The following is a 17,534-nucleotide window of genomic DNA, read 5'->3' as shown; positions in this document are numbered from 1 at the left end:
AATCCTTGCTAATCCCTACCATCCTTGCTAATACCCACTAATCCTTGCTAATCCCCACAATCCTTGCTAATCCCCACTAATCCGTGCCATCCTTATTAATTCGTACATCCTTGCTATCATCTCTCCTTGCTAATCCGTACCATTATTGCTAATCCTTTCAAATCCCTACCATCCTTACTAATCGTTACTAATAACATTAATCCTTGCTAATCCCTACCATCCCTGGTAATCCCTACCATCCTGCTAAACCCACTAATCCTTGCTAATCCCCACTAATCCTTGCTAATCCCTACCATCCTTGCTAATCCCCACTAATCATTTATAATCCGTACCATCATTGCTAATTCCTACTAATCCTTGCTAATCCACACTAATCCGTGCCATCCTTATTAATTCGTACATCTTTGCTAATCCACACTAATCCGTGCCATCCTTATTAATTCGTACATCCTTGCTAATCCTCTCTCCTTGCTAATCCGTACCATTATTGCTAATCCTTTCAAATCCCTACCATCCTTACTAATCGTTACTAATAACATTAATCCTTGCTAATCCATACCATTCCTGGTACAGTAATCTTTGCTAATACATACGATCCTCGCTAATCCCCACTAATCCTTGCTAATCCCTACCATTCTTACTAATCCCCACTAATCCTTGCTAATCCCCACTAATCATTGCTAATCCCCACTAATCCTTGCTAATCCATGTATAATCCGTACCATCATTGCTAATTCCTACTAATCCTTGCTAATCCACACTAATCCGTGCCATCCTTATTAATTCGTACATCCTTGCTAATCCTCTCTCCTTGCTAATCCGTACCATTATTGCTAATCCTTTCAAATCCCTACCATCCTTACTAATCGTTACTAATAACATTAATCCTTGCTAATCCATACCATTCCTGCTACAGTAATCGTTCCTAATACATACGATCCTCGCTAATCTCCACTAATCATTTCTAATCCGTACCATCCTTGCTAATCCCTACCATCCTTGCTAATCCCCACTAATCCTTGCTAATCCCTACCATCCTTGCTAATCCCTACCATCCTTGCTAATCCCCACTAATCCTTGCTAATCCACACTAATCCGTGCCATCCTTATTAATTCGTACATCCTTGCTAATCCTCTCTCCTTGCTAATCCGTACCATTATTGCTAATCCTTTCAAATCCCTACCATCCTTACTAATCGTTACTAATAACATTAATCCTTGCTAATCCCTACCATCCCTGGTAATCCCTACCATCCTTGCTAAACCCCACTAATCCTTGCTAATCCCTACCATTCTTACTAATCCCCACTAATCATTGCTATCCCTGCTAATCCCTACCATCCTTGCTAATCCCCACTAATCCTTGCTAATACCTTCTAATCCTTGCTAATACCTTCTAATCCTGCTCTTCCCTACCATCCTTGCTAATCTCCACTAATCATTTATAATCCGTACCATCATTGCTAATCCTTTCCAAACCCTACCATCCTTACTAATGGTAACTAATCCCAGTAATCCTTGCTAATTCTCATTAATTCTGCTAATCCGTACCATCCTTGCTAATCCACACTAATCCGTGCCATCCTTATTAATTCGTACATCCTTGCTAATCCTGTCTCCTTGCTAATCCGTACCATCATTGTTAATCCTTTCCAATCCCTACTAACCCTAATTATTTTTCCTAATTTACTAATCCATATTAAACTAAGTAATCCCTACTAATACTTGCTAATCAAATTTTGAATCAAATTCGGTATGGAGATGGATATAGACTATACTATATAGATGGATATAGACTAGGATATAGACATGGACATAAATAGGATTATATTGTAATCTGCTCACGTTTTTCATGTGTTTTGTGAAGTTGCCCCGCCTGGAGAAGGCTAGTGGGCATTGCTCACACTGGTAGGGCCGCTCGCCTGTGTGCACCCGCATATGTAGCTACAACAAAAACACAAGTATTATCAAGGGCGTAATAATTCAATAAGGTGGCAAAGTAGAATGGTTTTGTTTGTCGGAGCCTTGGTCGCAGGCTGCTAGATTTGTATACGGATTTTTAGATAAGTGAGTAGACAGATTTGTGGTAGACATTTGTTTCGAGTTCTGTGTAAGAGAATCCGTGCGCAGGTTTGCCACCCTGTGGCAGGGGATCCGGTGGTATGGTTTGGAGGACACGTCAGTCCCTCTTGGCACGAGTTGTTACTCATTTAAATCGTATGGCTGTTGTGGTGTTTTTATAGTTAAGGCCTTTGGGAACTGACATGTTCATTATCGTTTGATCAAAGTTCCATAATAATAAAAGATTTTAAAAAAAAGGAACACGCAATATGGAATATTAGTATAGTAATATTACGTAAAATACTGCGCAGGGGGCGACACTAGTTTGTGGCTATGGCGGATCATGACCTACTTAAACACGATACTACAACATCAATAATAACGATAGAGCTATATTCAAAAAATATATTTGGCACCATATCCTTCGGCATCCTACGGACATCTAAAAGACATATGAATGCTGCGATTAAGGTTAAAAATAGGATAAGGTTAAAATAAATGGTCGTACCCTATGGTTGCTCTGGTGGGTGAAGGCTTTGGGGCAGTGCGGGCACTGGAACGGCTTCACGGACAGGTGACCGTTCATGTGGTACTGTAGCATCGTCAGGTTCTGCCGACAAAACATTATTATACTTCAGCGGAAGTGCAGAATATAGAAAATACAAATTCGGTCTATTCACACTGCTAATCACGTTTTTTTTTAAACGAAAAACATTTTGAACGATATAAAATTTTAAATAAAATATGTTAATTTCGTAACTGTATCATATTTTTTTCAGAAAGCGACCTTATGTATACGAAGTAACCAAAACAAAGAAATCGGATTAGTAGTTTAGCTAAAATAAAATAAAATGCTTTTTAATTTGTCAAGCTCGTAAAGCACGTGTTTATGCTGTATCTAGGCGACATAAAATGACTGTTTATGCTCTAGTGCATAAAATAAAATCTTCGTCTAAGACCAAGGTAATCAGGTGCCAAAAGTTTCTACATATTTTTTAGTTTATATAAAACTAAAAATCAATCAAAATATAAAAAAATGGAATTATATAATAATGCATAAAAAAAAGATACATAGAAAGTGAATAATTGTTTCCACTGTTGCTATTTCATTTCTTCGCAATCTGAGTGAAAAGCAGAGTGTAAAACTCGAACATTAAACCCATTTTCCCCTCGACGTGTCATCCACCCTCGCCGTACCAGCTCGGGTTGCTATATAAACGTCTTGGGTAAAATGGCTCGTTTTATGCTCTTTTTGCAAAATCTAAGTATTATTTTTTTAAGATTTTTTTTAAACTTGAAGTACAGCCTCAAAGGCTTAATTTTTGGTGAAAGCTCTATATATTAAGAGCCGGTAAAAGGAAAATATTTTTTTCGCTAAAGGCAGTTTGTCTATGCTTACCCGGCTACACCCTTTACTGGAGAGAATTAATTGGAGAGGGTAATGTGTCTAGATTCCTGTCCAGCAGTGGTGTAGGGGTAATAGCACGCAGCACGGATTGCTGAGGACCTGGGTTCGATTCCCTGTCCTGGTCTCTTTTTCTGGTTTTTCTGTGCATCCATGTCTCAGTTTGTATTTTCGATATGGTTTCACGGGATACCCGTAAAAGTAACAAATTTGGAGTTGAAATAAAATAGTATTTTATGCAACTGTATCGTAATAGGGGTCCTTGAAACACGAGTGTGGTAATAATAGGGTCACATGAGTGTTTTAAGGCCTAATTACGTGCAGTTTCATACAATATTTTATCTATATCCATATATTAAATCCTCTATCATGTGTTCCGCGAACCATTGAGAATGACCTGCATTAACGAGAACTAGGTAGGTATGTCTGCCCCACGAGCTGCGCCCGCGACGACCTGCTGCTGCCCCCGTGCTGTAATGATGTATGAAATGTCATCAGTCTAAGAAATCTGTATCGTAATGACCATTACGATACAGCCGTGTTCATAATAGACTCCAATGTCGTAATGCTGGTCATTACCTATGGTTTTTGAACGCACGATTAGGCACTTGTCCCACCGCCGACGATGAGCGAAAAGCGAGTAGAGCGGGTAACTAGAAACGAGTGGGCGAGCAGCGAGAAGCGAGTGTAGTTTTGTCGCTCGGCTGTAAGCGAGTGTCCGCGTGCGACGGGCGATTACTCGCTCCACTCGACTCGCTAGTGCGGGGCGGCCGCCAAGCTGACATCGCTGAGCGAGTATCTATAGCTCAGCGAGTTTTATAGCTCTTGTCGCTGCGACAAAAGATGTAAGAGCGAGTTCTCGCCGACAGTGTGAACAGCCAGCGATCAACTATTAATATATGTCTCTTTTACTCACACAGGATCTTATATCTTTTGTTCGTTTCTTGAGCGAGAAAATAGTCGATAGAAAATCGTTTCCTCGCTGGCGGTGAGACAAGTGCCTTAGGGGTTTACTATATGGGTGTAGATAAAATACTAAAAGACTCCAAAAAACCAATCATAATGTAAGTATTTGTGCCCCCCTTTGTGCCCACTGCCCAAGTGCCCACCTGGTAGACTTTCCCGCAGATCTCGCATACGGTGGACCGCACGCGGCCGATGCCGGGCCGCGGGCGGAAGGGCGCCTCCACCGCGCGCTGGTTGCGGTGCTTGCGGTCCACGTGCAGCGCGAACGACGCCGCGTTGCTGAACGTCTTGTTGCACTAAGGACCAGTCACAGTGGGAACCACATTCGGTAAGGTGACACTCTTTCCCGGCCGGGATAATACCGACATGGAAATACCGGCCCTGTTTTTCGTGTACACGCCCATAGAAGCTCCTGTCAGTTTGTATGGGCATGTACACACAAATCAGGGCCGGTATTTCCATGTCACCCATTGGGAAAACAATGAGGGCTATCGCGTATGAATTCGCCGCTAGAGGCGCTAGTGCAGCGTGAGGTCTCCGAAATGTCAAACGTCACTGTTTTTGGGTGAAATACGCGGGTTTATTCATGATTAGAATAAAAATCATCATCCCAGCCTATATACGTCCCACTGCTAGGCCTCCTCTCAGAACAAGAGGGCTTGGACCATAGTTCCCACGCGGGCCCAGTGCGGATTGGGAACTTCGCACGAACCATTGAATCGCTTCGCAGGTTTGTGCAGGTTTCCTCACGATGTTTTCCTTCACCGCAAAGCTCGTGGTAAATTTCAAATGTAATTCCGCACATGAATTTGGAAAAACTCAGAGGTGCGAGCCGGGGTTCGAACCCACGACCCTCTGCTTGAGAGGCGATAGGTCAAACCACTAGGCCACCACGATATATTACCAAATGATGAATGTTACCAAATTTCAAGTCCATTCTATCAAAATGTACAAATTGAATTTGCGAAATTTGACCCAACAATAACGACAAACAGGGCATGTAACGAAATAAAAGCTTGTAGAAATAAATTTGAGGAATGGGTTCAAAGGCTTTGCGGCCCGAAAATCAGAAATATTTTTCCCATTTCGAAGCTAGCTACCAAATCTGGCTTCAAGACGGGACTAAAGGATTCCCGTTTCGTAACCAGCTTCGAATCGGGAATAAGCCATTTCGAAGCTAGCTACCAAATCTGGCTTCAAGACGGGACTAAAGGATTCCCGTTTCGTAACCAGCTTCGAATCGGGAATAAGCCATTTCGAAGCTAGCTACCAAATCTGGCTTCAAGACGGGACTAAAGGATTCCCGTTTCGTAACCAGCTTCGAATCGGGAATAAGCCATTTCGAAGCTAGCTACCAAATCTGGCTTCAAGGCGGGACTAAAGGATTCCCGTTTCGTAACCAGCTTCGAATCGGGAATATATCATTTCGAAGCTAGCTACCAAATCTGGCTCCAAGACGGGACTAAAGGATTCCCGTTTCGTAACCAGCTTCGAATCGGGAATATATCATTTCGAAGCTAGCTACCAAATCTGGCTTCAAGACGGGACTAAAGGATTCCCGTTTCGTAACCAGCTTCGAATCGGGAATAAGCCATTTCGAAGCTAGCTACCAAATCTGGCTTCAAGACGGGACTAAAGGATTCCCGTTTCGTAACCAGCTACCAAATCTGGCTTCGAGATAGGACTAAAAAACTGGGAGTTTCTGCACTAGTATATCTTTGAATATTCACCTCTTGGCAATAACGCTGTTCTGGCGGGTGTTGTTCTGCCGTGTGGTGTTTGAGCGCGGTGTCGCTGCCGCAGCTGTCGCCGCATGCGGCACACGGCCACAGCGCCGCATGCGGCACGCCCGCGCCCGCGCTCAGCTCCAAGTGCCTTTGCAACGCTTCGCCGCTCGAAAACTTAACATCACAGTCTTTACATTTGGTGTCTACGTTTGGTTTGACATTCTGTAAGAAATTGTTTTTGTTTTTAACGGTCTGACAAGCTAAAGAAGTGTGTTCCTTACAGAATTAATAATGTCAGAAATGGAAATGAGATACGAGGTAAATTCACGAGCTACCTTAGTCACTGTTTCACTGTTTGTTTGTTTATACTCTTTATTGTACAAAAAGGTTACAAAAAAATAAAGTGTCATCCCTGTTTAACTGTCACTGTAGTCACTGTTTCACTGTCAGTGTCGTTATTGTTTCACTGTCACTGTAGTCACTGTTTCACTGTCAGTGTAGTCACTGTTTCACTGTCAGTTTCGTCATTGTTTCACTGTCAATGTAGCCACTGTTTCACTGTCAGTGTCGTCATTGTTTCACTGTCACAGTAGTCACTGTTTCACTGTCAGTGTCGTTATTGTTTCACTGTCACTGTAGTCACTGTTTCACTGTCAGTGTCGTTATTGTTTCACTGTCACTGTAGTCACTGTTTCACTGTCAGTGCCGTTATTGTTTCACTGTCACAGTAGTCACTGTTTCACTGTCAGTGTCGTTATTGTTTCACTGTCACTGTAGTCACTGTTTCACTGTCAGTGTCGTTATTGTTTCACTGTCACAGTAGTCACTGTTTCACTGTCAGTGTCGTTATTGTTTCACTGTCACTGTAGTCACTGTTTCACTGTCAGTGCCGTTATTGTTTCACTGTCACTGTAGTCACTGTTTCACTGTCAGTGTCGTTATTGTTTCACTGTCACTGTAGTCACTGTTTCACTGTCAGTGTCGTTATTGTTTCACTGTCACAGTAGTCACTGTTTCACTGTCAGTGTCGTTATTGTTTCACTGTCACTGTAGTCACTGTTCCACTGTCAGTGTCGTTATTGTTTTACTGTCACTGTAGTCACTGTTTCACTGTCAGTGTCATCATTGTTTCACTGTCACAGTAGTCACTGTTTCACTGTCAGTGTCGTTATTGTTTCACTGTCACTGTAGTCACTGTTTCACTGTCAGTGCCGTTATTGTTTCACTGTCACAGTAGTCACTGTTTCACTGTCAGTGTCGTTATTGTTTCACTGTCACTGTAGTCACTGTTCCACTGTCAGTGTCGTTATTGTTTTACTGTCACTGTAGTCACTGTTTCACTGTCAGTGTCGTTATTGTTTCACTGTCACAGTAGTCACTGTTTCACTGTCAGTGTCGTTATTGTTTCACTGTCACTGTAGTCACTGTTCCACTGTCAGTGTCGTTATTGTTTTACTGTCACTGTAGTCACTGTTTCACTGTCAGTGTCGTTATTGTTTCACTGTCACAGTAGTCACTGTTTCACTGTCAGTGTCGTTATTGTTTCACTGTCACAGTAGTCACTGTTTCACTGTCAGTGTCGTTATTGTTTCACTGTCACTGTAGTCACTGTTTCACTGTCAGTGTCGTTATTGTTTACTGTCACTGTAGTCACTGTTCCACTGTCAGTGTCGTTATTGTTTTACTGTCACTGTAGTCACTGTTTCACTGTCAGTGTCGTTATTGTTTTACTGTCACTGTAGTCACTGTTCCACTGTCAGTGTCGTTATTGTTTCACTGTCACTGTAGTCACTGTTTCACTGTCAGTGCCGTTATTGTTTCACTGTCACAGTAGTCACTGTTTCACTGTCAGTGTCGTTATTGTTTCACTGTCACTGTAGTCACTGTTTCACTGTCAGTGTAGTCACTGTTTCACTGTCAGTTTCGTCATTGTTTCACTGTCAATGTAGCCACTGTTTCACTGTCAGTGTCGTCACTGTTTCACTGTCAGTGTAGTCAATGTTCAACTGTCGGTGTAGTCACTGTTACAGGCAGATCAAGTTTCTCGTCTGTCCACCCACCTGTTTGTGCGTCAACGCTTTATGCAGCATCATCCCCCGCCCCGCGGCGAAGGTCTCCCCGCACTCGTCACAAGCCTCGTTCTCCCCGGGATGCTGTACCCTGATGTGGTTATAGTAGGAGGTCTGGTGGTTGTACACTATCTGGCAGTACGGGCACGTGTACGTCGTTCCCTTGTGCATGAGGCAGTGGTCTTTCGCGTGCGATCTGGAATAAGTGGAGATTATAATTGCAATTCACATACAGAGAGGAGGCCTGTGCCCAGAAGTGGAACGTATATAGGCTGGGATAATTGCAATGATGCAGAAGAAAGGCAAGTCTCGCAGGAAGCCTCAGTCAGTGTGGCTTTGTAGAATCGAAGCTCCAGCCTGAGAGCAGCCACGCCTAATATTCCATTCCGTTTGTTTCATTAATTTCATTTTAATTCGTTTTAATTCATTTCACTAACCCCCCTACACTGACCCCTTATCTCAATCTCGCCTGATGTAATGTGCAGATGAGGCAAAAGCCGTATCTCACTAGTTCAGCAACAGCCTATTCTATACTTCGTTTTTTTTAGCATTAGAAAAAGGGTAAACAATCTTCAAGAGTCTTTTTATTGAAACACGTTTTTTAAAAAACAGTAACTTTTACTTATGATACCAAAAGAATGTAAATGGTCGTATGTCCTTGCTAAATTGTTACATATTCCATCATCATCAACATCCCAGCCTATACGTCCCACTGCTGGGCACAGGCCTCTCAGAACAATGGGCCATAGTTCCCACGCGGGCCCAGTGCGGATTGGGAACTTTGCACGCACCATTGAATCGCTTCGCAGGTTTGTGCAGGTTTCCTCAAGATGTAAAGCTCGTGGTAAATTTCAAATGTAATTCCGCACATGAATTTGGAAAAACTCAGAGGTGCGAGCCGGGGTTTGAACCCACGGCCCTCTGCTTGCGAGGCGATAGCTCAAACCACTAGGCCACCACGGCTTATGTTACATATTTGCTGACTTATTTTTCAAAAGTGTTTCTCAATAAAAAGATGTATAGATCGCTTACCTTCTTTCTAATGTCAAAACAACGAAGTATAGCCTTGAAGAGCCCTAGATTGTATTTGCCCTAGGATGAAAATTCCTGGCTGGGAAGATTAGAAAGAAAGAAAGAAAGATTATTAGGCTCAGGCCTGAAATGTCTGTTTTCCTAAAATGTACAATTCTCAAAACGTCTGCGTTTTCACAATGTTAAAACTTCTATTTTGTCAGCTTTCTCAAAATGTCTGCTATTTAAAATGTGTACAATCTAAGGAAGTCGTCTTTTCATAATGTTTACATTACTATAATATTAGCATTACCTTAATTTCTGCTTTCCCGTTATGTTCACTTTTTAAATAGGCTTTAGTCTTGTTATGTTTGTTTTCCCATAATGTATGCTTATTTTCAAATCAAATTTTGAAATGTAAAAGGTTTAATTGCTTGCATACTTACTCTTTGATAACATAAATATCTATACCTAATATAAAATTACTGAAAATACAAACTGAGACATGGATGCACAGAAAAACCAGAAAAAGAGACCAGCGCTGGGAATCGAACCCAGGTCCTCAGCAATCCGTGCTGCGTGCTATAACCCCTACACCACCGCTGGACAGGAATTTAGACACGAATTTTTCCCCGAAAAAAGTAACAAATACCCGTAAAAGTAACAAATTTGGAGTTGAAATAAAAAATACAAAAAGACTCCAAATAACCAATCATAATAAAATTACTGGCATTCAAGACAACATTAATGACGTTTAGATGAAATTTGAAGACCATGATTGGAGACATTTTGGGAATAAGACTTTTCTGGAATGCCAACGTTATACGAAAGCGGATATTTGAGGTTGCAGACATTTTGAGAATAAGCGCATTCTGAAAAGCGAACATATATACAAAAACTGTCATTCTTGGAGACAGGCAATTTTAAATAGCTGACATTTTGAGACGCTGACATTATGCAAAAGACGTGTTGACATTCTGAAAAGCAGACATTTTGCGAAAAATACATTTTAGGAAAATGGATATTTCAGGCCTGAGCCGATTATTACCTGTTCCGGCTGACGTTGCCGCACTCGTTGCAGGTGAAGGTGGCTCGGTGACAGTCCTGGTGTTTCAGCAGGCTTCGCCGCGACCTGAACCGGAGACGGCACACGTCGCACTCCGCCGGCAAGCTCTGACAACAACACACTTTGAAACTATACTCGACTATATACATAGATATTCGCGATTTTAAAAAACAACTTTTTAACTTTTTGGCGGGTAAGGCCTACTATTCAATGGAGGAGTATATGCGTGATAGTTCTGCAACTTTTTAGACTTTATTTAGTTTACTGCATGACTGAATGTGCCTACCTACAGGACATTTATATTTGTATGCCCTCGGGCGCAGCATAGTGATACAAATCTATGATCAGTGTACCAACTATTTTAACCTATGTTTGACAAATAATTTTTTTGTATTACTCCAGAATGGGGAATGGATGAAAATTTTGGAAACGCTTGGAACCTTTTTTTTTTGGGCTCCACAGAAAGCCAGCGCTACTGCACATAATGTGCGGCAACACATGCTGAGTGGAGACCTTTTTTGGTATCCTGCCGTGTCACCAAGTAACATAGTTTTAGTGCTAGTTTTAGTCTTAGTTTTAGATGGTACTTATGGAGCACCTTTCTTTCTTTCTTTCTTTCTTTTTATCGAGCTTATGTCAGTTCCTATGAAAAACAGGGTCGGTATTTCCATGTCAGTATTACTCGGCCCGTTAAAGGGTTGTCACCTGTCAAAACGATCAAGTCAAAGGCACATAAATTCTTTTTTAATGTTTTTTATTCTGGACTATGGAACAACCCGCAACCGACCGGGCTGTCGTAATTTGGCGGTAAAGAAAACTGTTTCATGTTTTTTAAATTAATTGATGCTACTTAAAAATCTGATATTTTTCTCTGTTAATTAGATTTATTTTCTAATCCTTCAAACTTTTTTATGGCAAATACTTTTATGCATTTTAACGCACAAAAACACAAAATAACACTCTAAAATACGACGCGCAAACAACGTTAAACTTTGACAGCAATAGACAGATGACATTTGAATTTAGTGTTACCAGTGCAAGAAATTAGTTCTATTGGTTTTCCACAATATGGCGAGGTTGTTTATAATTCTGTCAGCCTTTACACCAGTGCAGTAATATCGATATTAAAAAAAAAAAACTTAAAATCAATGTTAGAAATAACTCAATACGAAATAATAATGAAAGAAATCTAAAATTTGAGATTTAAAAAAAAAAGTTGTAAAAAAGCTCTTATGAAACAGAAGCATTATTGTCCACAATAACATAATGAAACACGCACGTACGCACACACACACAGACAGACACACAAACTTGACTCACCGGGTCATGGTAGCTCTTGTGTGTCATCAAAGTGTTCTCCTTCTTGAACCCCTTCCCGCACAGCTCGCAGCTATACGCCGACTTGTTGTTCCTCTTTCTCTCTTCAACCTCCTGTTTCTGTTCCTCTTTGCTCAAAAGCTTAGTTTTACAATTAAACTTCTTCTCAAAAGCCGTTTCTGTGTCTGTTTTAACTCCAACAGTTTTCCTGAGTCTTCTCGTTTTTTTCGGTGCTTCAACAGCTTTATCACCAACATCGTCGACTGCTTTAGTTACTTTAGATATTTTACTTTTACCACTTTTACTTTTACATTTCTTGGAATTTTTACCCGTATTCTCTTTTTCAGCTTTGACTCTTTTTCTTTTACCTCTTTTAACCGCAGCGAGTGTTTCCTCTGATGAATCTGTGTCATAATCACTAGTATCATTTTTAACTTCTGTATCCATATAATCAGCTGCTTCTGAATGAGCATTACTATTTTCTGTTTTCAATTTAACTAATTTAACTTCAGTTACTTCATGCTTCTCTATTGGTACTTCAAAAGAATGCGGATCGACATCATTCTTTATAGAATCCTTCCTTCCCTTGCATTCTACGTCCACAAAAGCTGTTACTTCATGTGGTCCTTCGTCATTTTCAGTTTTTATTTCAGGCGAAACCGGCAACAATGGGTCAGTACTGAATTCGAATACTTTATTGCAAGCTAAGTTGTACGTCAGTTCGTGCGAATTTCTGTCGATAGCTTTAACATCATTCATTTTTAACTGAAACAAAATTGTGTCAATATAGGTCAATAACTGTGTGACTAAACAATTACTTTGCTCACCCGCGACCTTAAGATAGCTTTGTCTATGCAACATCATGACGCGGGTGAGCAAAGTACAGTCAAGGGCAAAGATATCGACACGGCCAAAGTTACAAAAATATCTATACACGGCCTTAATGTTAAGTGCATAAAGTCGTGTATACATGTTTTTGTAACTTTGGCCGTGTCGTTATCTTTGCCCTTGACTGTACATGTATAGTTGAGTAAACAAACTTGTGAGCAAAAATTTGATCAAAAATATCTGAACACGACTCTATTGTTAATGGCGTAGAAGCGTGTTCTGACATTTTTGATTAATTTTTTTATTTTTTATTCGAAAACAAAATCTTTTTTTTTCTTGGATATAAAAGCTTCACATTCATAGTTAATGAGGGCTATCGCGTATGAATTCGCCGCTAGAGGCGCTAGTGTAGCGTGAGGTCTCCGAAATGTCAAATCTCATAGTTTTTGGGTGAGCTACGCGGGTTTATTTATAATTAGAATAATTTTGTGAATATTTTGCAATATCTGAAATTAATTATGGCAAATATGCGTTCCGGGGCAATGAATGTCGGTGTTTTGAGACAGTTTTGTCTTTCGGAAACCTTTATGCTCCCTTTTTTCCGAATAAAACTGGACTATGCAACACTGCGGCATGCTCGATATTTTTATGGTACGGTTTTAAGGTGTATTAAATATGATTTTAATCTAAACTTTGTTTTCACGCTCGTAATAACAGACTTTGAAAGCCATACTTAAAAACCTCACGCAACAGTGCGCCATCTAGTGAGACAAAAAACGATAGCCCTCATTGTAAAATAAACACAAACCTGACCAGTGACATTGACGTAACACATAAGAGAGGCATCAATCCACATATTTATCTTTCTGTTGTAAATATGGTGTGAATTAAACAAGGATTACTAAGGCAGTTGTCTCACCGCCGGCGAGGGAACGATTGGCTATCAACTATTTACTCGCTCAAGAAACGAACAAAAGTTATAAGATCCTGTGTGAGTAAAAGAGACATATATATTAATAGCTGATCGCTGGCGGTTCACACTGCCGGCGAGAACTCGCTTTACATCATTTGTCGCAGCGACAAGAGCTATAAAACTCGCTGAGCTATAAACTAGCTCAGCGATACTCGCTCAGCGCTGTTAGCTTGGCGGCGCCCCGGCTCGAGCGAGTGGAGCGAGTAATCGCCCGTCGTGCTCGAACACTCGCTTTTCACTGCTCGCCCACTCGTTTCTAGTTACTCGCTCTGCTCGCTTCTCGCTCATCGTCGGCGGTGGGACAAGTGCTTAATGGACTTTGAAAAAAATCATAAATTAAGGACCTTTACGCTATTTTACTGCTAATAATTAATTATCTTAACTTGATTATCTTTTAAACAGTAAAAGTCAGGCCACTAGTGTCTTAAAGAAATTGACTTCATTTGACCTGTAGATTGCCCCCTTAAAATTAACGGATACCTATCAAAAATAACACGGTGTAGAGGACTTATGATATGCGCGTAGATAAAGTCTGTTATCAATCAACCTACCGTCCCCTTCTCTAATAGGGTCCTTAGCAGCACTGTGCTCCGGCGACAGCTGTCTCGGAAGGTTGCGCACTTTGACAGTCTCGCCATGCAGAACACGCACAGGTGGCGCGGGAAACTGTCATCCGCTGGCAACTGTAAAATAGATTAAAAAAGTCAAAATCCCCAAAAGTTTTTTTGCTAAAAATTTCATTTTTAATACAAGCCTTTTTGCCGACTGTACGTGCATGGTCATACTACATCCGTACCAAATTTCAAGTCGATGCCGGTCACCAGGTGTCACTGCCTGATTATTGTATTGTCACCAAATTTACATAAGTATGCCAAATTTCAAGTCAACCACGGGAAGTGAGTCAAATTCAACTTGCGAGATTTCACGGGCACATACATACTAGTACATAGATACATAACATACATTGCAAGTTAAATAAAAGCTTGTAAACTGGTCTACTCCGTACTCAGTTGGCAATTAATATTATTTGTGACAATCCGTAGCAAAAGGGTCCTTATCGGCAGCCTGCTATAAGGACCCTTTTGCTACGGATTGTCGCATTTTATCTTATTTTTACTTAAGTGTGTACGTTTCCTATTATTGTTTTTATCTGTTCTGTAACTACAAAGCTAAGCTAATACAAAAAAGACACTGAAGAAAGTTTTTTCAATCCTTCTTTTGAAAATTTACTTTTTGTACAAGCTTTTTTTGTTAGCTGTACCTTTTGTTGACTGTACTTACTGGCATCCAACTAAGGCTCTGTTTCCACTAGATATTATTTATTTTGGTTACATATTTTAATATCTAAAATAAAAATTTCGACTGTATAGAAATATCGAAAATTGAAATAACGAAAGTTTAAATTGTCGAATGGTAAGATAACCTACGTCAAATATATCAAAAATTTAATTATCTGCAAAAGTGACATCGAAAAGATAAAATATCGAAAGTACAAAGTATCGAATATCCTATGTGTGAACTATCACGTGACAGGGTCGACGCGGAGCTCCTATTCCGCCCAGAACTTAACCTAACCTACCCTCGCAGAGCACCGCTCTGGTGTAAACAGCGGAGCGCAGCGAGGCTAGGTAAAGCCGACCAAAATATATGACTATTCGTTATTATGTTGCGGAATTTAATTGGAACTATTTCTTACACTGGCAATAATTTAATGATTGTCAGTGTCACTGCGGCGGTTCTCTTTGAACAATAACAAAAAATGGCCAAAACGATTATAGTCAACAACGGATCATTGTAAATAATGTTTATAATAAACTACTGAAAAAAAACGTTTGGGAAATGAAACTATTTCACTGCAAAACCTTCCAAATTAACATCGAGCTAACAGGTAAACTTGTAGAAAAGTCAAGATGTCATTACTCCGACTATACTGAACTATTGCCATATAAATAAGAACAATAGCGCCCTCTTGACAGTAGTCAATATTTTTTGTTTTACCTTTAACGAAACATTTCCACTGGTTTCATGAAAAGCACATTCCTCGCAAGTCGCAAAACATCTTCACACTCTGGTCGAAACACAGCGTGAAGCGTCACAACCCCCATTGTTTCAGAGTGGAGAGTAAGACAGCCGGTGAAATCACTGGCACTTTAGGTATCCCATCTTAGGTGTTGCAGATGTTTATGGGCGGAGACTCACTTGCTCGTTTGCCATAAATCGAATAAAAAAAAATTATAAAGAAGACAACTTACCGCTGCCCAGTGAGAGCCGCGAGCGTGTCCTCCAACCCGCTCCGCTTATGGCGTACAGCCGGCCGTCCGCCGGGGCACGCGCGACAAGCGACCAGCTCGTCACTCGGTTCCCCGCACGACTCTTCGGCAAAACACTCTCTCCTATTAATACTTGGTTCCTTGTTAGCGGCTGCAACACAAGTAGCATATAGATCTTATCCTACTATTATTAATCATGATCATCATCATGTCAGCCGAAAGACGTCCACTGCTGGACATAGGCCTCCCCCAAGGCTTATCTTCTCTATAAATAAAAATGAATCGTAAAATGTGTTGCTAAGTACACCTCGGGAACGGCTGCACCGATTTCGCTAATTCTTTTATGTTGTGTTCGTTACTGCCAGGAGAAGGTTTTTATGGAAGAAATACAGAAAAACTACAACGGGGCGAAGCCGCGGGCAACAGCTAGTTAATAATATTATTAAAAGGATAATGGTAACTTAAGATTGTTTTTATTTGAATATTTTTGTATTTTTTATTTCAATTCCAAATTTTTCATCCCGTCATCCCGTAAAACCTAAATTGAAAATTTGAATTTGATTGCTTAAATAAATAAGTAACGACATCTCTTGTCCGGGTGAGCGGTTGGTTCCAATGGAGTGCCGAAAGTTTCTCGATGAGGGCTACGGCATAGATGTCGCTAGCGTCACTGCTTAAGTGGCTAAATAAGAAACAAACAAGCTGAGATATGAGGTGCATAGGGGAAATTCGTGTCTGTACCGTTGACCAGCAGCGGTGTAGCGGTATAGCACGCGGTACGGAATACCGAGGACCTGGTTTCGATTCCCAGTGCTGGTCTTATTTTTCTGGTTTTTTCTGTGCATCTATATTTCAGTTTTATTTTCGATAATGGTAACGTTGAATATGTAAGTTCAACACCCTTCACCCAGAACTAGGCATGCAAATATTTAGCAAAATTTTTAAATATTTTTGATTATAAATACGTACATATGTTAGTCTGTGCCGCCGTGGTGGCCTAGTGGTTTGACCTATCGCCTCTCAAGCAGAGGTCGTGGGTTCAAACCCCGGCTTGCACCTCTGAGTTTTCGAAATTCATGTGCGGAATTATATAAGAATTTACCACGAGCTTTGCGGTGAAGGAAACATCGTGAGCACCTGCACAAACCTGCGAAGCGATTCAATGGTGCGTGTGAAGTTCCCAATCCGCACTGGCCCGCGTGGGAACTACGGCCCAAGCCCTCTTGTAAACAGAGGAGGCCTGTGCCCAGCAGTGGAGCGATAGGCTGGGATGATGATGATGATGATGATATTAGTCTGTAAGGTATTTATTGTATGGGCCAAGTTGCCCGATATCAATGAATTTATTATTATTATTATTATAATAGTAGCTGTTGCCCGCGACTCCGTCTACGTAGTATTCGTTTATCGCTATCACGCGGGAACTATGCAATTTTCCGAGATAAAAACTATCTTGTGTCCTTCCCCGGGTCTCAAACTATCTGTATACCGAATTTCATCTAAATCGGTTCAGCAATTCCAGTGCCGGTTTTAGCACTTCCAGCGCCCTGGGCGAGATTTCCACGGCGCCCCAACTTTTTTTTTTCGACTGGATGGCAAACGAGCAACTGGGTCTCCTGATGGTAAGAGATCACCACCGCCCATAACCATCTGCAAACACCAGGGTATTGCAGATGCGTTGCCAACCTAGAGGCCTAAGATGGGATACCTCAAAGTGCAAGCACTGTTGCTTCACGGCAGGATTAGCGCAAGATGTGGGTAGCAATCCGGGCGGACCTTGCACTTTTGGGAATTTTATAAAAGTATAGGCTTCAGGCGCTCATTTAAGTCGGTTTAGACGT

General features: G+C 41.0%; 1 protein-coding gene across 5 annotated transcripts in view; it reads right to left on the bottom strand.

The window, feature by feature from the left end:
- LOC141444709 (uncharacterized) overlaps positions 1 to 17,534 on the bottom strand; it is a 31,049-nt gene that overhangs the window by 2,648 nt on the left and 10,867 nt on the right. For all 5 annotated transcript variants that reach the window (XM_074110305.1, XM_074110306.1, XM_074110307.1 and 2 more), the window contains 8 exons: positions 13,975 to 14,106; positions 11,626 to 12,387; positions 10,288 to 10,412; positions 8,220 to 8,424; positions 6,163 to 6,381; positions 4,576 to 4,728; positions 2,570 to 2,671; positions 1,846 to 1,944 (listed from right to left, as the gene is read on the bottom strand). In XM_074110305.1, the coding sequence (XP_073966406.1) occupies positions 1,846 to 1,944; positions 2,570 to 2,671; positions 4,576 to 4,728; positions 6,163 to 6,381; positions 8,220 to 8,424; positions 10,288 to 10,412; positions 11,626 to 12,387; positions 13,975 to 14,106 (1,797 nt within the window). The remainder of the gene's footprint in view (positions 1 to 1,845; positions 1,945 to 2,569; positions 2,672 to 4,575; positions 4,729 to 6,162; positions 6,382 to 8,219; positions 8,425 to 10,287; positions 10,413 to 11,625; positions 12,388 to 13,974; positions 14,107 to 17,534) is intronic.

The sequence above is a fragment of the Choristoneura fumiferana genome, chromosome 30 (assembly GCF_025370935.1).
Source record: "Choristoneura fumiferana chromosome 30, NRCan_CFum_1, whole genome shotgun sequence".
Taxonomy (NCBI): domain Eukaryota; kingdom Metazoa; phylum Arthropoda; class Insecta; order Lepidoptera; family Tortricidae; genus Choristoneura; species Choristoneura fumiferana.
The sequence above is the reverse complement of the archived record's forward strand: the minus strand, read 5'-3'. Positions and strand labels throughout refer to the sequence as shown.